A 26,434-nucleotide genomic window follows, 5' to 3' on the forward strand; every position below is an offset into this window, starting at 1 on the left:
TGAAAGCACTAAAACTCGATTACACAGATGGATTACACAGATTTACACTGAGGATTGGATATCAGAATAATATCTTGCCATGACAAATTGATCAATGAAGGTAGGTAACGTCTAATGCTAGCATATTTCCTATACCTACTTTGCCGCTATAGTCCCACTCTGCATAAAAGTGAACAGAAAGGGAAAAGTTGTGCAAGGGGGAAGATAGTGTTGCAGCATCTTCCTCGCTGCACCAGTGAGGAAGAGAGGAGCTCAAATGAGCGGGCAGAGATCCAGGTATTGGTAAGGGCCAAGCCTCATAGATCCCCTCCAGTCACATGGATGGTTCTCAGTCAAGTCTTTTCAGACCACTTCTCCACCTCAAAGAACAGCATCATGGCCAGCTTGTCTGTTGTGTCACATTTGGCTCCACCGCTACAGCTACGCTTTGACATTCCTGGTGACACTCAAGGTGGATGGAGACCTTGAAAGGTGAACAACATTCTACAAGAGCATTGGGGATTGGTCCTGCTTTGAGCAGGGGGTTGGACTAGATGACCTCCTTAGGTTCCTTCCAACCCTGATATTCTATGATTCTATGAAGAGACAAATTAATGCTCTAACCATGTTATACATTCTGGGGTTGTTTTGTTTTTCCAAAAACTGTCAGTATAGCCAGGGTGACATGCCACTTTGGTCTAATTTACACTAGAAAGGGTTTTTCGGTATAGTTATACCACCAAACCCTCTTAGTGGAGATTCTTGTCTACATGGCTGGTTGGTTGGTTAGTTAGTGCGTGGCAAGCCAGGGTCTGAATGTACAGTGCACTAACTTGACATGCACTGACTGGCTGTGTGGACCCTGGTACTGTGCACAACAGAACTTTTAGTGAGTGGTAGCAGGGTCCATAAGGCCAGTCAGTGCACGGCAGGCTAACACACTGTATATTCACAGCCCCACTTGCTAAGCACTAACTAGCTGCGCAGATAAGCCCGCAGCTTATCCTGGCATAGTTTATACCAGTTTCCAAACACTGGCAAAAGGACTCTTTCCTCCCCCTAGTTATTTTGCCAGAATAACTGTCTACATTAGGGTTTGGTTTTTGCCAATGTAAAAGTGTGGTAAAGAATCAATTATACCAGCAAAAATTTCTCGTCTAGACCTGACCTTAACGGCTTCTGCCAAACACCTCCCTCTACCTTTTTCCCCAGATAGACACTGTGACAGGATAAGGAAATGAAAAGATATCCTGTGCAGCTTTATTTCCCACTCAGTGTGGGCCTCTCACTCCATTACTGTGGAACTGAGGTGGCTTTGCCCCCCTTAGTACCATACACCACAGAGAATCACACAACAGCATTCATCCCATTCTAACGTATAGTCTTTTAAGCTACTCCACACCGTTCATTTCAGTACAACAGAGAACAATCTTGTTAATAATGACAAAGAAAATGACAAGAAGCTACTATGTACTCTCCATCCCCCAATCTACCTTCATTCTATATTTTAAAGTCTCTACCACAATTGCGGGATATATATTATGGAAAACAGTTTCTTAATTTAGGATTTCTATCCCATATACTTGTGAAGAAAATCTTGAAACTATGACCCAAGAAGCAATGAAACAAAACAAGAAGCAATGGTCTCAAGTTGCAGTGGGGGAGGTCTAAATTGGAGATTAGGAAACACTATTTCACTAGGAGGGTGGTGAAGTACTGGAATGGGTTACCTAAGGAGGTGGTGGAATCTCCATCCTTAGAGGTTTTTAAAGCCCGGCTTAACAAAGCCCTGGCTGGGATGATTTAGTTGGTGTTGGTCCTGCTTTGAGCAGGGGGTTGGACTAGATGACCTCCTGAGGTCTCCTCCAACTCTAATATTCTATGATTCTAAGTGTAAATCAATGTAGTATTCATCTTCTTGAGTCTGTCTGTACGCAGTCGAAGAACACTGTGAGGGTGAACTGCCCAATTCATCTCAATCAGTTGTCACATCTGACACCCCAAAGATGACAGTTTGCATGTCAATATTGTTAGCTGTTTCACTATTGATCATGTTAACAGACTTACACCTAATATGCTTACCCCACAATCACAAGCCACCTCCCACCCATCCATAGGAACCAAAAGCCCAACCCATCTGCCTAAATTTCTGGTTTCTTCACTGACATCTACAATACGAGTCTTTTAACATGCTGAAACTGTGGGATAGTGGAAGATCAACTTAATTTAATATGAAAACCCAAATAACCCCAGGGCTATTTTACTGTTATTCATTTTCATAACTGAAAACCTCAGTTTAAACGAGGCTTCCAAAAGAAGTTCCAGTTTGCTACAACAGAGTGCCACAGAATCCAGAAATCTTGCTACAGTTCACACAAGGTGCCTTGTCTTCTCATTGATGCATAAGCCATTTAAGCTGCTGTGGTCTTTTTGTATAATGCAGGCCTGGTTTTAGTTTTAGATGCAACTACATGCTGTGCATGAACTGGTACCTACAAAGCATACGTGCTCATGTGAGATTAGAATCTGGTGCACTATATTCCAAATGTATAGTTTTATTTTTGTAGATACACATTTTTTGGAACTGCCAGTTTTAACACAGGGTAGGTTAGATTCTAAAAATGAATACTGAGAGAAGATTGCGCACACAAGTAAAATACTGCTACATCCTGGATGTAATGTTTAACTGAGGTACTCTTAACACTCCTAGATGCTTACACAGCAACAGTAGCTAGAAACTCTTACCATCTTTGGCTGACCAGGAGGTTGCACCTCTTCCTATTGAATGTGGACTCAAGTATAGTGATCCATGTATTCCTCACTTCTAGGCAGAAACGGTGCCATGCACTACACCTAGGAATGAGAACGTTCAAGCTGATGCAACATGCAGCACCTTTTACAAAGCAATACGTGAAGAAGGCTCACCAGACGTCCGTGTAGTGTGGAGGACCAGGATTGGTCCACTACCAGATTCAATCTGAGGCCTGGAAATTGATTTTCATGGTGTTCAAGTGGAGTGGACCATCTCTCTGTCACCTGACATGACATCCACAGTCATCACCAGGATACTGGAGTGGGCAGTGCCAGCACAAGATTCACAAGAATATATATATATATATATATATATATATATATATATATATATATATATATATATATATACACACACACACACACACACAAAATAGACAGAGCTGAACCATGATGAATGTAAAAGATATGGGGAACTTCCAACATATGGATATTACTTTCTTAGACAGAGGAGGACTGAAATGTGACAGATTCTTTCAGTTCTATGCTTGCAATGGGGGAAAAAGTTATTAAAATAGGAAAAAGAAAGGAAGGTAGACAAAATTCCATACCTCAAGTTCCACATATCTTCCCTGTTCCAGTTGGACCTGGTATTCTGCTCTATTAGAGCAACTATCCACTTCAGTGAATAGCACATTCTGTTGGCCAAGCCTCTTATAAAGCACAATACTTTTTCAGCCGTGATGCTTGATTTTTAATATTTTCCTATTCATACACAGCACATTAAGAAAGCTATTAAAAATGTACCACTACAGAAAAACAATTACCTAAAGGCATAAGCTTTAGAAAGCAATCATTGTCAGCCCTCTGCAATACAGCAAGAGCACCGTGCATCTGGAATAGGGAAAAGAAGGAAACATGACAAAGGGATGTTTATTGATTTAAACCAAACATTTAATGTATCTTACACGCAGCAACAGAAGGCTCCAGAGTCGACACAGCTCATTCAAATTGAAAATGTGTAACTGCACAGAAAATAACGCTTAAACCATTCCAAAAACTACATACAATGACCGTAAACATGGAATAAAATACCCAGAATCTTGTTATCCTTGTACAATATGTATATTTATGATACGAAACTGATGTTTGTCTACACAGAGATGTGCACCGATTTACCTAAATTGTTTTTAAACTAATTTTAATTACACCCGTACAACATGAGTATAGACCAGGCTTAAGATCATGCTCGCTGACAAAAAGGGGAAAAAAAAAAAAAAAAAATCTATGACTAGAGTTATAAAAAAATCCACTTGTTTATTTCATAGAGATGAGTAGGAAAATGTACATGATGTATAGAGGGAATTAAACAACTTATTTCTGCAGAAATGAATATTTTATTTAACAGATTTTTCAGCTCATATGGTTGGAAAGACAACCTGCTGAAAATACATTGACATAACACTTTTCAGAGTAACAGCCGTGTTAGTCTGTATTCGCAAAAAGAAAAGGAGTACTTGTGGCACCTTAGAGACTAACCAATTAATTTGAGCATGAGCTTTCGTGAGCTCACAAAAGCTCATGCGCAAATAAATTGGTTAGTCTCTAAGGTGCCACAAGGACTCCTTTTCTTTTGACATAACACTGTCTTTTTGAATGCAGAGAGTTGTTCTAGTGCCTCTGTTGTTGCTCAGAGCTTCCCAAGTAGCAGCAGCAGCAGCATGAAGCTAAGAATGCCATAATTCAGGGCAGTGGTGAAATTAAGAACTGTCAGTTTCATTTTGCTCCCGTTTTGGAAAGCAACAATGGTCTTGGTTTAAAGAATAAGCATTTGCTAACATGATCATATCAGGTATCACATTTTCCCTACATTTAGAATAAGTATTCCCAACCCCAAAGGTTTAAAAATAGTAAGATGATTTTTTTATTTTATTTTATTTTTTTTTACATTAAACATGTTTTTGGACTGTCTTTGGATTTTTTAGCTCTCCCTACTCCCCAAAACATAACAGGCTCTGATATTAGTGGAAGGGATGAGAAAAAAGTTCCCCCATTTTAACAGCCACTGAGCTCCATCGCCAAAACAAAGTCCTGGGACAGCACTTTGGTAGGAAACCCAGCAACCTCCCCAGGAACTGGATGAGAAACAGGAACTTTTCACTAGAGCCCTTTGACCTCACTGGTGCCACTCCACCCCAGTAAACATCCTCCTATTGTACTAAACCCACCCAGGGCTACTTCTGCCCCCTATCCCTGCCCTTCGGTGCAACTGGACTGCCAGGGTTGACACACACCAGCCCGTGTCCCAGTCATGTGAGCTTGGGGAAAAAAAACTCCTGTGTGACTCTAGGCTGGGAACTAAGGGTATGGCTGCACTGCAGAATTAACTCTGGTGATCCACACTCAAGTCTGAACACCTGAGTTGGCCTAGCCTGTTGTTAGCAACCACACAGCAAAGCCACATCTGAGTTATTCTGTCATCACTGGTGCTGTGCTCATCCTTGTCTTTTGTTAGGACTTCTGGGGACCTATCTCACAGCTCTCTGTGCTACAATAAAGCTGAGCTGCTTCATGTTTCTTTCACAGTGAACTGCAGGAGAACTTACCTGTCCTCCTAGGCACACAGGGGAATTGTGGGAAGGTACTGGAGGACTATCAGCACTCATGAGACTTAGCCTGTGTCCCCAAGTAAAAGTGGCACCTAACTCTAGGCTATATATCCAGACAGACCTGTTACCCCAGGTTTAAAGCATCACTAAACACCGGTGACAGGGTTTCATATGTGGACAGACATGGGGTTAAGGACAACACCCAAGTTAACTGCAGTGAAGACATGTAGAGACTCAACTGGAAGGAGCAGACAAAAAGCAGTTGCAGCAGGGATCTCTGCACACTGATGTCAGACTTCTGCCTACTACCTTCCATACTTCTTTTTCCTTCCCTCCCTCTTTCTTCCCTCCTCCGTTCACCTTCTCTCGAAGCTCGAAGAAATTCGAACAATATAAAAATCAAAATAGCACACATGAAATAGATTAAAAACTGGCTAACAGATAGGTCTCAAACGTAATGGGAAATGGGAAATCACACTTGAATGGGTGAGTTTCTTGTGAGGGCCCACAGGGATCAGTTCTTGATCCTGTACTATTTAAAACATTTATCAATGACCTAGAAGAAAACAAAATTGCTGGTAAAGCTTGCGAATGACAAAGATCGGGAGAGTGGTATAATGCAGAGAACACATCACCAATACAGAGTGATCTGGATGCAGGTAAACAACATATATTTTAATACAGCAAATGTAAAGTCATATCTAGGAACAAAGTATGCGGGCCACACTTACAGGATAAAGGGACTCCATCCTGAGAAGCAGTGACTCTGAAAAACACTTGTGGTTCATGGTGGATAATCAGCTGAACATAAGCCCCCAGTGAGAAGCTTTGGCCAAAAGGGCTAATGTGATTCTTGGATGAAGAAATATTGAATATAAAGTAGGAGAAGTTAACTCTGTATTTGTCTTCTCTGAAGGCTGTAAACTTTTTGGGGCCGGGACTTCCTCGTACTAGCAAAATGCAAGCCTCAGTCTTAGTCGGGTCTCTAGACTCTAGTATGTAACTACTTAGATTCACCTCAGAAATTTAAAATAACTCAAACAGGGCAACACAACAAACCAATATTTCATGGATCTGGCCAATGTTTTGTTAACAGTCCTTCCTTGTTACCTTTTATAGGCTTGGGCTGCCCTAAAAGGACATTCTATTCTCTCTTCTCTGCTAAATCCATTCCCAGCAGTGTACAGTGCAATAAACCATACCCACTGAAGAGGGCGACAGTATATTTTATATCCAGCAAGACAATAGATAAATCGTGATCTCCAAAAATTCCAACTCACTATACGTTTTTTTAATCTGATAAAAACAAGTCAACTTTGGGAAGTGTGCAGTACCTTTTCATTTCACGTTCTTACCAAACCAAAATTAAAAGAAAAGCATGCTCACAGCAAGTCTGCATCCTTGAAACTTCAGGAAAGAATTCAGTACCAACACTTTCAGAATTGGTAAGGGTTTTCCCCTTCTACTCAAGAAATAGGAAAAGAAAAACAGTAACTAGATTTTGGAAAATATTGCCCCCAGGTTTCCTGCACATTTCACCAAATTCACTGAAATTGAAGTGAACCTACTGTAAGGTTAAAATATTTTAATCAATTTTTTAGAGGCTATTTAAAAATGTGCAAAGCTATGTAGTGAATGGGTAACTGAAGTTAAATGTGTTTAAAAGATGAAGTTGTTTTATAAAAGCTCCACACTGCATATAAAATCAAATTTCAGTGGCATAAATAACATTAAAATAAAATAAAAACCAGAAATTCGTTACGCTCTACTCAAGAATAATCAGAGAAAAAGGCTGCTTTTCCCACTTAGACAATAAAATATATAATATGGAGACAAAATTTGACAAAGCTAAAAACTAGTCTTCCCACAAATCAGAAACAACATAAGAATTGAATATCCACAATCAAAGAGAGAAATCATTTTTAATCTGCTATTAAAAATTTGTTTCTCTGATAACCTAACCATTTCATTAAGATACTTCCACAGATGAAAGTTGTGTATTAGCCAGCAAAGATGATAAAAACAGATAAAAAGCACTGAAGTCTGCTCAATAAAATAAGAGGACATCATCAGATTCACTGCTTATGGATTTGTGGAGAATAAGCTAGCTTATTTTTCTACACTATAGAGGAATGTGTGCTGCTCTGTATCAGAGCAGAAGTGAGCCCTAAAAACACATATGCATAAGGGGAGGTGGGAGGGAACCAGTTTTAATTTTCCTATGGTGAATCTTTTGTCTATTGTACATACAAAGGTATCTTGTTTATATTTTATATCCTGATACTACTAAAATCAAAAGATCAAGACATAAGACTTGCATTAGGAAGCAATTACTGTCATTTATACCAAACATGGGAGACACTTTCTAAAATGACAGTCACCCCAAAAATTTACAACATCCAGTATCTTCATTAAGCATAATCATCCTCTGAACACACTTTTGTGTTTGCTTGACCACTAATGTCTGGATGTTTTAATTACCCCACTACATTCTTCACCATTTGTCAATTATCTTTAACAAATACAAAAACATTTTCAAAACATGTCTGAGCATGTTCAACTCCTACAGCCCTAATAATCTAAGATGAGCACTAGAATTCTGCCAGTACACACACACACACACACCCACCCCTCTTGCTTCCAGCCAAATTTACATTCAGAGTAATTTAAAATTTCCTAAATGCTCCAGATCGGCACACTCATCAGCTTTGCTACACAAAATACTGATAATCGCAAAAAGAGTTTGGATTATATTTAAATATTCCTCCACACTCCGCAAATCATCTTTCTCTGGTCAACAGCCATAGTACATAGCATAGTAGCTATGACCCCTACATTTGAGGTGGCGTGATCAAAGGAGGTCTGGCCAGACTTGGAAAAACATTTCCACTGAGAATGGACATACTGCCTGTCAAAAGGTTATTCCCACTGCGTACAGGGAGCAGCTCATATTACTCCAGTGTAACATGAAAGTGCAAAATCTAGCCGTAGTAATCCACATACATGTTTTTCTTTCCAAAAGGGCATATGGGAGACACTGACTAGAACAGAACATCCGTATTATCATTTGAAGGGGGAGAAAAAAGGTTTCCCTAATCAATCCAGCTGTGAGAATCAGATAAAAAAAAATCACTTTTTAAATGTTGCGCTTTAATTTGGAAATTATTTTCTTTATTACTTTTTTCCTCTTTTACTTTTAAAAAGATCAGACTTTCCGTTTTGCAGAAGACAAAACTTTGGAGGCGTAAATCTTAATGTCAATGACAGGAAGGCTTTGGTGAACCATTACCATAAATCTGACAAACGCTAATTTGATGGGTGGCTGTATCTGTCTGCTGCAAGGCCAGTCTAGACAGTCTATTGAGAAATCCTAAAACACAACTGTTTGTTCCCTGTAACACCATCTGGATATGGCAATAAGAGCCGACCCAGTGCCATTCACGCATGGATCAAAGCACATGCTAATGCCATCATGAAGTCATACACATAAAAAATTCAATCTGAGAACTCTAAGCAATTTTCCTAAGTCCTCAGTGAAGAAACCTCAGACTTAGCTTGAGTCAAGCTAAGGGGGAGAGGGTGGAAAAAAAGAACAGAATATTTAATGAGCTTGGCCTTCCAGAGGAATGTTAGGCCACCCATTGTATTGGAAAAGGCTCATGTCACACTTCAGTCATGGCACCCATCAGGGAGTCCCTTTACAAAAATTGATCTGAGGACTTTTGTAATTACCTGTTTCAAAAAGAAACAATGCCCAGAAATATGAGAGGGGTTCCAAGGTGTAAATCTTACATTTTATTCTATCAGACTGAGCTGGCAGAATTTTCAATATTGCAGACAATATTGAAAACCTCTCTCTCATTAAACTGCACTGTGGCATTAGATCAAAGCATCCAGGGCCCCCTATTGAACTTCTCTAAATATTACAAACATAAGAGCAAGTCTGGCTGTGCAGAAACTAGAAACAAAGCCAATTTTCTTTCTACACTCCCCCACCCCCCAAATGCAACTTCCTACAATCTAGCTTCAAATTTTATTTAAAAATAAAAGCTAAATATCCATGTTGCAAAACCTAAGTTCATAAAACTTGATCTCCATAAACACTGAAAGCATAATTAACTGTTCTCTGCATGCCTCACCTCAACACACTTTCTAGAATGTTATTTTTAATATCTGACTGCCTTTCATCAGAGCTTTTTTAAAATATATATTTTATACCAGATTTTTTACATGCATAGCATTTTGCAACAATTCGAACAACCTGTAGAAAAGTTATGTTCGGCTTCGTAATAGAATTAGATATAAGATATGCCATATTTTTCCTATGAAGTACCTGCTGATACTAAGATAAGTTTCCAAAAAAATAACGCATTTTGATCACAGTGAAGACTTGGGGTGCAGTGTTTCATTTAAACTTTATTTGCCTTTTTGATTCAGCTTGTAAATGATGCACTCTCTAGCAAATGGTTTTGAGTATTTCTGAAAAAGTTACGCTATGAATCTAGCATGCTGTTAATTTATAGTGTCATTTGGGAGCAGGAGCAACATTTTTATTCCATTTTGATGGAGACAATATTAAAAATGTGGCTCCCATTCATGTATCTGATATGTACAAGACAGGTGATTCTTTCACATATAAAATGTATAATTTATTAATTAAGCATACTATTCTAGTTCATTGTAAAATTTAAGTTGTATCTTCACCATAAGCGTGGGGATGAGCAAAACTCATTTCTGTAACCACTAATAGTTACTAATTTCTTGCACGTATTTTACTATCAATATTCCCAAATGTAGCATTTTAAGTTGGTCAGTTAAATGCATTAATTATTTATCTCTGAACACGCAAAATTAAAGTCATATCTAATTGGACCAAAAATACTTAATGTTTCACTGCAAAATTGTTGCAACAATGCAGACTTTATAAGCAATTCTTACAGTATCTACTTGAGACCATTATTGCTCTATGCTCCTTTGCAAACAAGATACCGAAGCAAAATGCTAAGCAGTTAAACACATTTTGTAAAGCACTTGAGGTACTTTTTCAAAAAATAAATTGGTCAGAGGACAACCTTACCAAATTTTAATATCCACCCTTAAAATTTAATTATGTAGAAAAAATTGTACATTCTGTGGTATGTTAAATTTTGAACATTACTAAAGGGTGTATATTTATCTTACTTTAATAAAATCTTTAAAAGAAACCTTGAAAGAGCAAAATACATCAGTAGGTAGGGATACTCATATTGCACTGAAGAAACTTTCAGCTAACAGTGTGCGAATTACAACAAGGGTCTATTCTACTACTGTTTTTTAAAGTGATACATAAAACACAGTTTCACCCCTTTCAACATGGCGACTATTCAAGAAAGTGAATCTTGCCAACAGACTAACACAGAGCACAAAACAAGCGATCACTGAATCTCTCATAGGTTTGCTAGGGAACAAATAAAGAGGCTTATTTATAAAGACTCCATGATCTTGAAGAAAGAGCCAAGATGTATTCCCAGTACCGAGTTGGGACTCTCAAGACTAGTAAATTGTGAATCAAGTTTTAATTGCAAAGAAATGTTTCAATGGGGGGACAGGGAGGAGAATGGGACAGTTACAGGAAGGTCCTGTGCATCGCTACCAACAGAAGTTGCAGTAGAAACTAGTAAAAAGTAACCTTTAACGGGGAAAAACAAAACAAGATCGAGAAAAGATGAGGAAACAACTACACCCCCAATGCTTTCTGCCATTTAACATGAAGCCTTATTTATAACTAATTGTACAATATTAAACCAGCTCTACACTTTCAGCATGGTTAAATCACACAACATATACACCTGAGGCATCCATACATACTCTAATATATTTATTTTATATATTAACACCTGCACTCTTGTTTCTTCAATACTGGATTGTTTTTATTAAGCTAATTCTACTTAAAACAATACTTAAGATCACTATAATCAAGAGTTCCAGAAACAGAATAGACATGGATATGTTAAACAGAGTTCAAAGCTAAAAAAAACTGACATTTCAGCAGTTACAAGACTGCAGTAGAACAGCATTGCCATCTACTGACGAGTTTCATTGCAAAAACCTTCCATAATCAAGCCAGAGCTCGGTCTAATTTAAGAATGCTTAAAACCTACATGAGCTCTTATAATTACCACTTAAGGAAAAACAGAGTCAAACAAAAGACATCTTTAAAAATGTAAATTAATAGATTCTCTTGCAATATATTTGTGTCAGTAACAAAATATGCTTCTCACCTACACACAAGTAAAAAAGGGAACAGTTTAATTAGATTTGTAAATATATATATGCAGCTTCCTGAAAAGTTGTTTTTTTTTTTAAAAACTCTTTTGTAGTTTGTAGATGTTAATAGCAGATTATATAAAACGTACGTATGTGATTATCCAAATTATTTGCCCAATTCCGTAAGTAAGAAAAATAAAGAATATACATTTAAATTGATAAAATAAAATCTCATTTTGTCAAATAAAGCACATTTGTTCCATCAGTTTTATTTCTTGATTGATGCACAAATACTAACTTTCTCTTAGGAAACAAAATAAACCCGATTACAGAAGCCAGTAGAAAGGATACATCAGTTAATTAAAGGAATAGCAAAAAGACTTTTTCCATGCCTATTTCATTTGAGTCATAGCTTTGATAAACATGCTATGGAATGAAAAAACAACAAGGATAGCAAAACATTCATCCACAAAGAGAGAAGTCTACAGGACAGAAGAATTGTGCCCACTTGGTCAGTTTTCTGGGACAACATCTGAAAAGCCCACCCCAACCATGATAGAGGTGCTATACCTATTAAATCACAGATTTCGTCAAAAAGGTTGGTTTTTCCCCACTGACCCACAGAGACTATCATTTAGCAAAACGCAAGAGAGAGGGTATCAGCCAACACACGCTACTTGAAACAAAGGGCGATGAAGTGGTTCACTTCAATGAAAGACTTTTCTATAATCATATTGTAAATACTGAAAACTTATTTAATACATAAAAATAGAGACAAATATGTGCTATGTCATTATGAAAGCAAAAAAAGATATCAACATTGCACTGGGCACAAACCACCACGTAACTACTTTTAGTTATGTGGTAACTGCCATGTAATTACAGTACATAGTTATTTATGTCTCTCGGATTACATGGCAATAAAGCCAGGCTACCTGTTACCATATGTAGTAATTTGCGGTTGGTAGATATTAGAGATAATTTAGTATAATGGTCAAATGTATCAGTGTGAAAGCTATAATTACAATTATTGTAAAGCTATAGATGTAATTTCTCATTTTCTGTAGAACATATAAATGGATTCCCACAACAGCCCCAAATAACTGGGCTCTCGTCAGGATGAGACGATCCGCAGACACGTTTTTTTGAGAAGATGGTAGTTTTCCCACTTCTTAAACAAGTGGATCTATTCAGCATGAAAATACTAGGATACTTAATTTTCTTTCACACTATCTTTTCTTTAAAAAATGTCACCATAAAGTTTTGATCTTATATTTTACTCTTCATTTATTGTGTACAGATTAGGGCTATAAATTAATCGCAGTTAACTCAAGCAATTAACTCAAAACAAATTAACCTGATTTAAAAAATTGATCGTGATGAATCACAGTTTTAAATCACACTGTTAAACAGAATACCAATTTAAAATTATAAATATTTTTGGATTTTTTTTGTATTTTCAACTATATTAATTTCAGTTACAACACAGAATGCAAAATATGCAGTGCTCACATTTTTATTACAAATATTTGCACTGTTAAAAAGAAAATAGTATTTTTCAATTCACCTCATACAAGTACTATACTTAGGGCTATCGATTAATAGCAATTAACTCACACGATTAGCTCAAAAAAATTCATCAGCGTTTTAATCACACTGTTAAACAGAATACCAATTGAAATTAAATATTTTGGATGTTTTTCTACATTTTCATATATATTATATTCTGTGTTGTAACTGAAATCAAAGTGTATATTATTTTTTATTCTAAATATTAGCACTGTAAAAATTAAACAAAAGAAATAGTATTTTTCAATTCACCTCATACGAGTACCACAATGCAACCTCTTAACCGTGAAAGTAAAACTTACAAATGTAGATTTTTGTGTTACATAACAGCACTCAAAAACAAAACAATGTAAAACTGCAGAGCCTACAAGTGCACTCAGTCCTACTTCTTGTTCAGCCAATTACTAAGACAAACAAGTTTGTTCACATTTACAGGAGATAATGTTGCCCTCTTCTTATTTACAATGCCACCAGAAAGTGGGAACTGGCATTTACATGGCACTTTTGTAGCTGGCATTGCAAGGTATTTACGTGCCAGATATGCTAAGCCTTCGTATGCCCCTTCATGCTTCGGCCACCATTCCAGAGGACATGCTTCCATGCTGATGGCGCTCGTTAAAAGAAATGCATTAATTAAATTGATGATTGAACTCCTTGGGGGAGAATTGTATGTCCCCTCTTCTGTTTTACTCACATTCTGCCATATACTTCATGTTATAGCAGTCTCAGATGATGGTTCAGCATATGTTGTTCATTTTAAGAACACTTTCACTGCAGATTTCACAAAACACAAAGAAGGTACCAATGTGAGATTTCTAAAGATAGCTACAGCGCTTGACCCAAGGTTTAAGAATATTAAGTGCTTTCCAAAATCTGACACGGATGAGGTGTGGAGCATGCTCTCAGAAGTCTTAAGAGCAACACTGATGCGGAAACTACAAAAACCAAACCACCAAAAAAGAAAGCTGCTTTGGATTGTTACTGAGCAGAACCCATCATCAGCATGGATGTGTCCCCCCTGGAATGGTGGTTGAAGAACGAAGGGACATATGAATCTTTAGCACATCTGGTAGGTAAATATCTTGCAACGCCAGCTACAACAGTGCCATGAGAACGCCTGTTCTCACTTTCAGGTGATACTGTAAACAAGAAGGAGGCAGCATAATCTCCTGCAAATGTAAACAAACTTGTCTGTCCGAGCGATTGCCTGAACAAGAAGTAGGACTGAGTGGACTGGCAGGCTCTAAAATTTTAAATTGCTTTATTTTTGAATGCAGTCAGGTAAAAATAATAATTCTACATTTGTAAGTTGCACTTTCACAATAAAGAAATTGCACTACAATACTTGTATGAAGAGAACTGAAAAATACTATTTCTTTTGTTTTTTACAGTGCAAATACTTGTAATCAAAAATAATATAAAGTGAGCACTGTACACTTTGTATTGTGTTGTAATTGAAATCAATATATTTGAAAATGTAGAAAACATCCAAAAATATTTAAATAAATGGTATTCCATTACTGTTTGATCGTGCAATCACCTAACTTTTTTAATCACTTGACAGCCTTAATTATAGTGCAATCTCTTTATCGTTAAAGTGTACCTTACAAATGTAGAATTATTTTACATGACTGCCCTCAAAAACAAACCAATGTAAAACTTTAGAGACTACAAGTCCACTCAGCGATTGGCTGAATAAGAAGTAGGACCATACTGGGTCAGACCAAAGGTCCATCTTGACCAGTATCCTGTTTTATGACAGTGGCCAATGCCAAGTGCCCCAGAGGGAATGAACAGAACAGGTAATCATCAAGTGATCCATTCCTTGTCGCCCATTCCCAGCTTCTAGCAAACAGAGGCTAGGGTCACCATCCCTGCCCATCCTGGCTAATAGCCATTGATGGACCTATCCTCCATGAATTTATCTAGTTCTTTTTTAAACCATGTTATAATCTTGGCCTTCACAACATCCTCTGGCAAGGAGTTCCACATGTTGACGGTGTGTTGTGGGAAGAAATAATTCCTTTTGTTTGTTTTAAACCTGCTGCATATTAATTTCATTTGGTGACCCCTAGTTCTTGTGTTATAAGAAGGAGTAAATAACACTTCCTTATATACTTTCTCCATACCAGTCATGATTTTATAGGCCTCAGTCACCTCTTTTCCAAGTAGAAAAGAGACTACTTATTAATCTTTCCTCATATGGCAGCTGTTCCATACCCCTAATCATTTTTATTGCTCTTTTTCAAACCTTTTCCAATTCCAATGCATCTTTTTTGAGATGGGACGACCACATCCGCACACAGCATTCAAGATGTGGGCATATCGTGGATTTATATAGAGGCAATATGATATTTTCTGTCTTATTTTCTATCCCTTTCTTAATGATTCCCAACATTCTGTTGGCTTTTTTGACTGCTGTTGCACATTGAGTGAATGTTTTCAGAGAGCTATCCACAATGACTTCAAGATCTTTCTTGAGTGGTAACAGCTAATTTAGACCCCATCATTTTATATGTATAGTTGGGATTATGTTTTCCAATGTGCAGTACTTTGTATTTACCAACACTGAATTTCATCTGCCATTTTGTTGCCCAGTCACCCAGTTTGGAGAGATCTTTTTGTGGCTCTTCGCAGTCTGCCTGGGACTTAACTATCTCGAGTAGTTTTGTATCTGCAAATTTTGCCAGCTGTTTGCTCCTTTTTCCAGATCATTTATGAATATGTTGAATAGGACTGGGCCCAGTACAGACCCCTGGGGGACACCACTATTATTTACTTCTCTCCATTCTGAAAACTGACCATTTATTCCTACCCTTTGTTTTCTATCTTGTAACCAGTTACCAATCCACGAGAGGACCTTCCCTCCTATCCCATGACAGCTTAGTTTGCTTAAGACCCTTTGGTGAGGGAACTTGTCAAAGGCTCTCTAAAAATCTAAATACACTGTATCCACTGGATCCCTACCCTTGTCCACAGGCTTGTTGACCCGCTCAAAGAATTCTAGTAGATTGGTAAGGCATGATTTCCCCTCAAAAACTCTTGACTCTTCCCCAACAAATTATATTCATCTATTGTCTGAAAAAATTGTTTTTTACTATAGCTTCAACCACTTTGCCCAGTACTGAAGTTAGGTTTACCAGCCTGTAATTGCCAGGGTCACCACGGTCTTCCCAAAGTTATCCTTGCGTTTCAACCTTGCCGTATAACTGCTCAAAAACATAGTTGTGCATGGTATGCAAGAATGCCCATATAGAGTTTTATGTAAGCAACACAAGCAAGTTGCAGCTTTCTTCGTATAGTAATTCTCCTGAATTGAAGGATCAGATTAAGGGGAGAAAAAAAAAATCTGGAAATTTTTGCAAAAACAAGTTTTGAGAAACAGTGATGGTCAGAAAGAGTGTTCACGTTAAACAATGGAATTTTTATCCAAGAGAGCTGGGAACAGACTTTGACCTGCTAAACTAAGCAGTTTCCGGAATTCGGCCTACAAAATCTATTATTATTATTGATTATGTACAATCAGGAAAGCACCCATCTTAACTTCCGATCTCAAAGCCAACAGTTAGACAAAACCTTTCTATTTGTAAACCACAATACATTTGGCCCAAAAGTTACTGAGACATGAGAAATGTGGAACATCATAATGCTATTTTTAAAGTGTCTCCCCCCCCCGACAATTATCCTTCAAAGTATACAAAATTTTAAGACCTAAAACATTGACACTATTGCTTTAAAAAGTGACCAGCTTCTTGTCATTGCCCTGGTGTTACTAAACAAAAAAGATGAAAGCATCTCATCTACAATCTCTACCAAAGTGTTCATGCAAAGTGTCATCAATATCTCTGCAACAAATGAACGGCCACCAGCAGAAAGTGCACATTATTAATACAAAAATCATGCACATTTCAGAATGTTCATCCTTGCTTAGTAGCGGGCTGCCAATCTAACTCATGCATGGTGCTCTTTGACCAAAATCCTATTATTTAAGGCAATATCAGTTTACTCCTGCACCATGAACCAATTTCTACGCAATATGTTAATACTGTAGAACTGTCAAAAATGATTAGGCAAGGACACAAGGAGAAATCAAGGACAATATGAAGGGGTTTTTAGTTATATTACAAACAAAAGAAGGCCAACAATGATATTGGTCCGTTACTAGATGGAAATGGTAGAATTACCAAAATAATGCAAAATTGTTGAATAAATATTTCTAATTGGGAATAAGGCAAATGAATTATGATGAAATACTTTCCATTCCAACATTAACTCAAGAGGATGTTAAACAGCAGCTACTGCAGTTATTAGACAGACATTTTTAAATCACCCAGGACAGATAGCCTGTTCTTTTAAAACTCTTGGATGCAAGCTGAGATGATCTCTGGACAGTTAGTGTTGATCTTCAATCAGTCTTGAAACAGTGGGAAATTTCCAGAGGACTGGAAGAAATCTAACAGTATACAAATATTTAAGGAGGGTAACCCGGTTACAGGCTTGTCAGCCTAACATCAATTCCATGCAAAAATAATGGTACAGCTGATAGGGAATTAAAGGCAGAGAGTATAATTAATGCCAACATGTGTTTATGGAACACAGATGCAGTTAAATAACTTTTTTTTAAAATTACGAGTTTGATGATAAAAGATCAGTGTTGATGTAATAGACTTCTGCATGGCATTTGACTTGTTAACACACCATTTTGATTAAGAAACTAGAATGACACAAAATTAATACAGCACACACTAAATGGATCAAAAACTGGCTACCTGATAGGTCTCAAAATGTAATTGTAAACAGGGAATCATCATCAAACAGTTGTATTTGTAGTGGGGACCTGAAGGAATTGGTTTCTTAACCTACACTATTTAACGGTTTTATCAGTGACCTGGAAGAAAACAAAATCCTTAATGACAAAATTTGCACATGACACCAAGACTGGGAGACTGCTAAATAATGAAGTGGACAAATCACTGAAATAGAGTAATCTGGATCATTTAGTAACCTGGGCACAAATAATGTGTGTTTCAATATAGTCAAATGTAAACAGATATATCTAGGAACAAAGACGAAAGACAAAACTTACAGGATGAGGAAAATGGAGACTGAAAAAGACTTATATTTATATGATTTACCATGAAACCTGAGCTCCAGTGCGACACTGGCCAAAAGGACTAATGCAATCCTTGGATGCATAAACTGGGGAAGTTATTCTACCCTCTGTATTCATACTCCTGGGGGGATTCTGTGACAAAAAAATTAAAATTATGCACCAAAAATTTTAAAATATGCAAAATTATGCAAATTGTATTTGTCAAAATAATGCAATATCATACAAGTTTCAATTGTTTTGGTAAGTTATTTCAACTACAATACAGAAAAAAGTCACAATACAACGTTTCCTAAACATGTGAAAGTTAAGTTACAAATACTTGTAACTAAATACCCTGCATTCCAGTTATAATCCTGGATTTTCAGTTAAAATTACAGAACACCAAACAGAAAAGAAAAGAAAAAAGAGAAGAGAAAAGAGAAGAGAAAATAGATTGTCATTTTAAATTGGTCAGACTTTCACACATGAAAGTCATACAGTTTTGCTAATCATTGTCCTGTACTTAGCTCGGTACTTTGGGAATTGCTTGGTTCTGATTGTCCTGACATTTTATTGACTGCTTGGTAAATGTTTTATTTGCCCTCAAAAGTCTTTTTTTTTTTTTTTTTTTTTTTAAAATAGGTAAGTAAAAGTCTAACCCCATTGTGCCACTTTGGCACAGGAAAAAAGTGAGAAAGTGCATAGATCTTCCTAGCTGATTCCCTTACTGTCATTTATAAGGCTTTACATCATTCTGACAATTAGGGGCCTTAAAACTTTAACAAGTTTTTATACTCCTGAGGGAATTGAATGAGAATGGGAACAGTTAACTAACAATAGAATAATTAACAATGGCATGCATCCGATGAAGTGAGCTGTAGCACACGAAAGCTTATGCTCAAATAAATTTGTTGTGTGTGTTGCACGCACACCGAGCCCCTTTCCCTCCCCGCAAGCCCTGCAGCGATCTGCGTCTCTGAAGCTGCTCCAGGCACGCTGGAAAAGACGTGCTGCCTGGGCTGCCAGGGGAGAGATGCCTGTCCCCAGACAGATTTCTTTTGCATTTTCCTGCGCAAGGGACACAGAAATATGCAGGCCATATGAATTCTGCACCCCCATATGGGGGCAGAATTCTGTCAGGAGTATATCCAGCACTGGTGTCACTGCTAACAGAATACTGTATCCATTTCTGGTGTCCACAATTCATGAAGGATGTTTATAAACTGGAGAAGGTTCAGAGAAGAGCCATGAGAATGACTGAAGGATTGGAAAACATCTCTTACATTAATTGACCTCCTTGAGCCTATCTATTTAGTTTAACAAAGTGAATGTTAACAGATAACTAGATCGCCATCTGTAAGTACCTACATGGGGAACAGCAACATGAAAATAGAGGGCTCTTCAATTTGGCAGACAAAAGGTGTAACAAGATCCAATGGCTGGACATTGAAGCTAGACAAATGCCACCCACCCACATCAACAGGTGGGGGAAATTGATGGGGCCAGTGGTGAAAGGGGGACAGTCCCAGTAGCAAGTAAGGGACTTGCCAATGGAAAATAAGTAGCTCGTCTCCTTGGGAGTCTCTGGCACCCACAGGCCAGCTGGAAGAGATGGGTGATGTTTTGTCAGTATTCCCCAGTTCCCAGGATTTAAAGGTGGATGAAGATAACAAGGAGTGGGTGAGTGCACCTGTGCATGCACCTCACTCCCATAACCTGCCAAGAGTCCAACAGGCATCCTCAGGGTGCAGCGTTGGGGTTAGCCATCAGCCTTCCTATACCGAATCAGGGGATTGCCAACCATGGTGCCCAGGGGCAAGGGTGGCAACCCAGGTCCATCCTCCCTCGGACATTCCCCGCCCCCAAAGGATATGAGCTGACCTGACAAAATCATTGGCAGGCTTGGGCAGTCTGCTTGATAAGTGTGGGCCCTTCTCAGAGGAGAGGGTAGCACTCTCACAGGTTTGGGGTGGGACTGAAATCCCACAAAGGAATACAGCGCAATTAGGAAAGAATACCCTTCCCCCATCATTCCTAGCGAAACACAATCAGGAGACAACAGCTGATGATCCTAGAGCTCATTAGGAATCTGATCACCCTCTTAGCAATCATCTGTCTAAAGGTATAAAGAGAAGATTTGGAGAGGGGAATTTGTGGATTTATTTACCTTGCTATTCAGGGAAGAGCAGACAGAGAATGGGGGCAAACACTACAAAACCAAGGAGGACAAACCCCACAGGCCTAAGGTGTCTCAAACTCTTGAGAACTGGTTTGCAGTCCTTTACATTTATGCAAGTATCATTTGTGTGAGAAGCCCAAGAAGTGTATTTCCTTGTTTAAGTACGAGAACTTAATAGCAAGGGCTCATGCTACACGTGGCCGGGAGTAGCATGGTTAAGGTATGACAGGGAATTTAGGCAGAGGGCAGCAGAGGAGCCTGATTTACTCCGAGGTACAACAGACCAGGAACTTTGGCTGGCTTGTATGACTCCTTACCGCCCTACCCAGCTGGCATTCACAGACAGCAGCTTGCCAATGCCAAAACCTCAGCTTCAAAATGCCAACATAAAAGCCAATGTGTGTGTTCCATTTAAAAATAGGAAATGTTTGTACCTGCATTGGGAACAAAAACACCACTGTAGAAGATAAGGAGTTCAGCATAGTGCACTCTCTTGTTATGGAGAAAAAGGGCATGGGAGTAGGAAAGAGGGGTCCACAAGGTCCCAGTGCCTCAGGAGATGCTACAGAGGGAGGCAGTAACTATAGCAGAGGTGGGAAAACTACAGAGGGACCCTCCGGCCCGGCCCCTGAGCTCCTGGCCCGACCCCCGCCTGTTGTTGCCCCTCCCCTGCAGCCTCAACTCACTGCGCCATCGGCGCAATGCTCTGGGTGGTGGGGTTGGGAGCTCCTGGGGCAGAGCAGCTGCAGAGCCCGGCCTGGCCCGGGGGGTTTGGATAGAAAGCAGGTGAGTTAGGGAGGGTGGTCAGGGGGTGGGGATATGGATAAGGGTCAGGGTGGTCAGAGGGCAGGGGGGTTGAATGCGGGTGGAGTCCTAGGGGGCCAGTCAGCAAGGAGGAGGGGTTGGATGGGGCAGCGGGGGGCAGTCAGGGGCAGGGGTTCCGGGGGTGGTCAGGGGACAGGGAGAAGGGGTGGTTGGATGGGGCCAGGGTCCCGGGGTGGGCAGTCAGGAAGCAGGGGGGGGGGTTGGATGAGGCAGTCAGGGGACAGGGAATGGGGGGGGGGTGGATGGGGCAGGAGCCCCGGGGGAGGGGGGGCGGATGGGGCAGGAGCCCCGGGGGAGGGGGGGCATCAGGGGGCGCAGATAGGGGGCAGGGGCCGGGCCATGCCTGGCTGTTTGGGGATGCACAGCCTGCACTAACCAGCCCTCCATACGATTTCCGAAACCCGATGCAGCCCTCAGGCCAAAAAGTTTGCCCGCCCCTGAACTATAGAAAAGGCTCCCTTTCCACTTAAGATACAGGTGTTATATAACTTGTTATTGGACTACCCTAGGAAAACAGATGCTGCTTACTTATGGAATGGATTTGGGGCTGGTTTTCAAAGCCCTTGTGAAGCCACACGGTGCTACTCCTGGGCAGAGAGCTTGAAGTCCATTAAAGTCTTTGAGCATATAGTGGGCGGGGGGAGGGGCGGCAAGGGGGAACACCACAGAGGTGGCAGCAGGCCACCTTCCAATGCCAGAATTGTGCATATCAATCCTGGCTGTGGTACTGAAGAAGGTCAAGAGTGAAATACAGGCCAATCCATCACCTTTCCTACCCCCGGGCCTCATCGGAAAATGACTGTGTTGACCCTCAGCTGTGTTCAGTGAGATATTAGTCACATGACACTGTGGTAGCCATGGTTAGGGAGCGTGGCCCTGGGCCCTGTTGGTAAAATGTGACATCCCATGGACTTTAACCTGCTTGGGTTTCAGTTTGAGGGCCACTACTATTTTGGTAAAGTCATGGGGTACTCGGTGTCATATGCCACTTTTGAAAGATTCAGCTCCATGCTGGAGTGGGCAATTGTGCATGAGACTAGCCTGCCTCACAGGGTGCACCATCTTGACAACTTCCCTTTTGAAGGAAAGGTAAGGACATGCAAATGTGAGTGCATGCTTCTGGCATTTCACAACCTAGTTGAGTGCCTCAGGATTCCCCTTGCCACAGAAAAAACAGAAGGCCGTACCCAAAGAGCAACATGCCTGGATATCAAACTAGACACAGTTCAGGATCTTTCTAGGTTACCTACAGAGAAGTTGGAATTAGGGCACTGATACGGGCTTTCAAAGAGGCAAAGAAAATTACAGATGATCATGGGGCACCTGAAGTTTGCATAATGAGTGGTGGCTCCCAGGCCAGCATTTTGTGCCCATCTGGCATCAGCCTTCTCTGGAATGCGAACCCCCCCCAAACACTTTATCAGAGTGACAAGAGAAAATGAAAGAAGACTTAGAAGTGTGGGAAAGATTCCCAGAAGAGTTTAATGGCATTTCAATATGGCATTCAGACTGGTGGATCAAAGCTGAGCTGCAGGTACAGTCTGACATCTCAGAAGGTAACATTCAGGGAGCGTGGTGTGCACAGAGGTGCCCAGAAAGCTGAGTGGCTCAGAGTATTACAGGGGACAGGACTTTCCTTGACTTGTTTTCCCCTATACTGGTAGGGGTCACTATTTCTGGTGCAATCAACCAACCTGTGGTCTATATTGTAAACAGACAGCTAAGACAGCTAAGACTGCTAGGGTAAATGAGGCTTGTGAGGTCCTTCGTTTTACACCGCCTATGGTTTAACATCCTTTTTCATGCAGCGTGTTTCCTGGGAGTGGATAATTGTGTCACCAGTGCTTTCTCAATTTCAGGACAAATGTCATTCATGTTTGCTGCATGTCAATAGGTTTCACACAAACTAAAAGTGTCCAACTTTCAAGTAAAAGAATACCTTCGCTACCAGTCAATGCTACAGACAACTTCAGATCGAAAAGCAGGGTACTTTCCTTCTCCTACATCAACAGTAAAGATTCTTTGAGGTAAATTATACCCTCAGTCACATCTGTGCAATCCCATCAACAGATTTCCAGAGATCTGATGTGAGTTTAACAAACAATTCTGTTGAAGTTGTTTCTAGAGGACTAGAGCCCAATTCACTTTCAGTTAGAGTGGTCCTCCAGTGCAATGAGAAGTAAAAAACAGTAAATATTTACTTTAGACACAGAAGCAAACAGATACAGGACTCCAAATACACATAAGGAACAGGTCTGTTGAGTTAGAAGGTGCCATTTTTCCCTAGTCAGTTTTCAGAAAAGCAGCACCACACTTAAATTCCCCTGTTTAGGTTCAAAGGTACTCTCAACTTGCATTTTAACAGCTGTAATAAATTTGCATTAACTTGAGTGCTATAACTTAAATTTTAATACAGCCTCTACACTGGTGATTGTACAGATGGGTTTTACTAGGCTACAGTCCAAACACATTTTGTTCAAGACAAGACACTAGGGAAAATTCACCTTCAATGTAACATGTTTGAAAGGGAGGATAATCACTGAGCTGTCATTTAAAATAAGACAAGATCAGTTCCTGCTGAGAACACATGCTTGTTCAGAACTTGTTACAGGGAAACCTCAGAATTGAGAAAAATATTTCCAAGAGTGTCTGCACATGCCCACATTGGAACAGATTAAGAAATGTCTGGCTGATGCAGTAAAGGACACTTCTCTAAAGCAATCCACATTCCTCTCTTAGGACATAAATCTTATACAAATACATGCTAACCACCAAAACAATAAGGGGTCAACAGCTTTTTTTGCTAAATTATTAAATATAAAGTTTGTACCATCCACAGTGTAGCAGAAAGATATACGCTCACAAAAGTGATTTTTCATGCTATGCAGGCTAAATTCCAACAGCTTTGCTTGCAAAGTCTCAAATGATTCTGAGCTATCAGAGGCCTTCAAGAGACTTGGAAATACTCTTGTCAGCCAAACAGCCATAAACAAAATAAATTAAACAAACCAAATTTTAAATATGGCAGTATCTACAGTTACAGCAAGCCAAAGCAAACTACAAAAAACTATGTCTAACACAGCATGATAGTTTTAGCAAGCTATAGTACAAAAGTTCAGACACATTTCCATCAATCAATACATACGTATTGGGACAGATTAAAAAAAGATGTGATCTTTAAGGAATTTAATGTAGGTTCCAAAGTCCCTGACATAGGGCATAGAAGCAATTATGTATGCCCCACAGTTTTATGACTAAACTTAGATTATATGTAATATCAGTGGCTTCTTAATATTATCTAAATTCACTGAAGTTAAGAATTATAAACTAAAACTTCTGCATTTGACACTAAAGTTGCTATCTTGTGCATAGACTTTTTTGCTAGATCCTATGGTTGCCAACTTTCTAATTGCACGAAACCAAACACCCTTGTCCCACCCCTTCTGAGGCCCCATCTCCTACTCACTCCATCCCCTCTTCCTCCATCGCTCGCACTCCCCCCATCCTCACTCACTTTCACCAGGCTGGCGCAGGGAGCTGGCGAGTGGGAGGAGTGAGGGCTCCAATTGGGGGTGCAGGCTCTGAGGTGGGGCCAGAAATGAGGGGTTCAGGATGCGGAAGTGAGTTCCCGGACAATTGAAGCTGTGGGGATGGCGCTTGGGGCAGGAGCAGTGCATGGAGCCTCCCTGGCCATCCCTGCGCCTAGGACTGCAGGGACATGCCAGCCGCTTCCAGGAGCCGCAGGGAGTCTTAGCCCTGCCGACCAGACTTTTAGAGCCTGGTCAGCAGTGCTGACCAGAGCCACCAGGGTCCTTTTTCGACCGGGCGTTCGGGTCGAAAACCAGACGCCTGGCAACCATTCTAGGTCCACTTACATAAGCATGTAGCATATCCTGCTACCAAAGAATACATTTAGATTCCCGCTGGCAGTGGATGATGCCTAGATGGTGGGGGTGGACAAGTGCTGCACCCCAATCAAAAAAGACTTAGGCATTAATCCAGCCTCCAAAAACCCTTCTATAGCAGTTCCTGAAAGCCCGTGTGTCTCGTAAGCAGCTCACAATTCAGGCAAATTCACTGCCCCACAGAATATGCGTCTTTGGTGACTGATTCTTTTTAAACTGCTGGAGTAAGAGCAAGTTTGGTATGAGGCCTCTATTTTGACTACGAAACTAGAAGACAGATAAAGAAAGGTATGTGGGAGTTTCTCAGCAAGAGCCAAGCTAACCCTTCAAAACTAGAATAAAGCTGTAGTTTCTCAACAGAGCTGCTATGATTCCCATTCTATGGTGAGGAGGGCCTTATAAGTACCTAGGTTTCAGAGGAGCAGCCGTGTTAGTCTGTATCCACAAAAAGAAAAAGATTACCTGTTTTACTTCAATATGTGTAAAAAGAAAAGGTGTACTAGTGGCACCTTAGAGACTAACCAATTTATTTGAGCATTTGCTTCAGGTTGAGGGGTTGTCTGTAGGCAAGGACTGGCCTGTCTCCCAGCTTTCACCCAGACCACACCACACGATCCATTGTCTACAGCCAAGCTCTACGATACAACCGCATTTGCTCCAACCCCTCAGACAGAGACAAACACCTACAAGATCTCTATCAAGCATTCTTACAACTACAGTACCCACCTGCTGAAGTGAAGAAACAAACTGACAGAGCCAGAAGAGGACCCAGAAGCCACCTAATACAGGACAGGCCCAACAAAGATAATAACAGAACGCCACTAGTCATCACCTTCAGCCCCCAAATAAAACCTCTCCAACGCATCATCAAGGATCTACAACCTATCCTGAAGGACGACCTATCACTCTCACAAATCTTGGGAGACAGGCCAGCCCTTGCCTACAGACAGCCCCCCAACCTGAAGCAAATACTCACCAGCAACCACACATCACACAACAGAACCACTAACCCAGGAACCTATCCTTGCAATAAAGCCCGTTGCCAACTGTGTCCACATATCTATTCAGGGGACACCATCATAGGGCCTAATCACATCAGCCACACTATCAGAGGCTCGTTCACCTGCACATCTATCAATGTGATATATGCCATCATGTGCCAGCAATGCTCCTCTGCCATGTACATTGGTCAAACTGGACAGTCTCTATGTAAAAGAATAAATGGACACAAATCAGATGTCAAGAATTATAACATTCATAAACCAGTCGGAGAACACTT

The 26,434-nt window shown here is 40.0% G+C and overlaps 1 protein-coding gene across 10 annotated transcripts in view; it reads right to left on the minus strand.

The window, feature by feature from the left end:
* The window catches only part of ARL15 (ADP ribosylation factor like GTPase 15), a 334,164-nt gene that overhangs the window by 237,934 nt on the left and 69,796 nt on the right, over positions 1-26,434 (minus strand). Inside the window, exon 2 of one of the 10 annotated variants that reach the window (XM_043547420.1) lies at positions 18,290-18,399. The exons of 8 other annotated variants lie outside the window; for them this stretch is intronic. In XM_043547420.1, coding sequence (XP_043403355.1) covers positions 18,290-18,292 — 3 coding nt within the window. In that variant the 5' untranslated portion in view covers positions 18,293-18,399. Of the gene's footprint in view, positions 1-2,724; positions 2,833-18,289; positions 18,400-26,434 lie in introns of all 10 variants that reach the window. One more of the 10 variants, XM_043547419.1, reaches the window with a different exon arrangement.

Source organism: Chelonia mydas, chromosome 5 (assembly GCF_015237465.2).
Source record: "Chelonia mydas isolate rCheMyd1 chromosome 5, rCheMyd1.pri.v2, whole genome shotgun sequence".
Classification (NCBI taxonomy): domain Eukaryota; kingdom Metazoa; phylum Chordata; order Testudines; family Cheloniidae; genus Chelonia; species Chelonia mydas.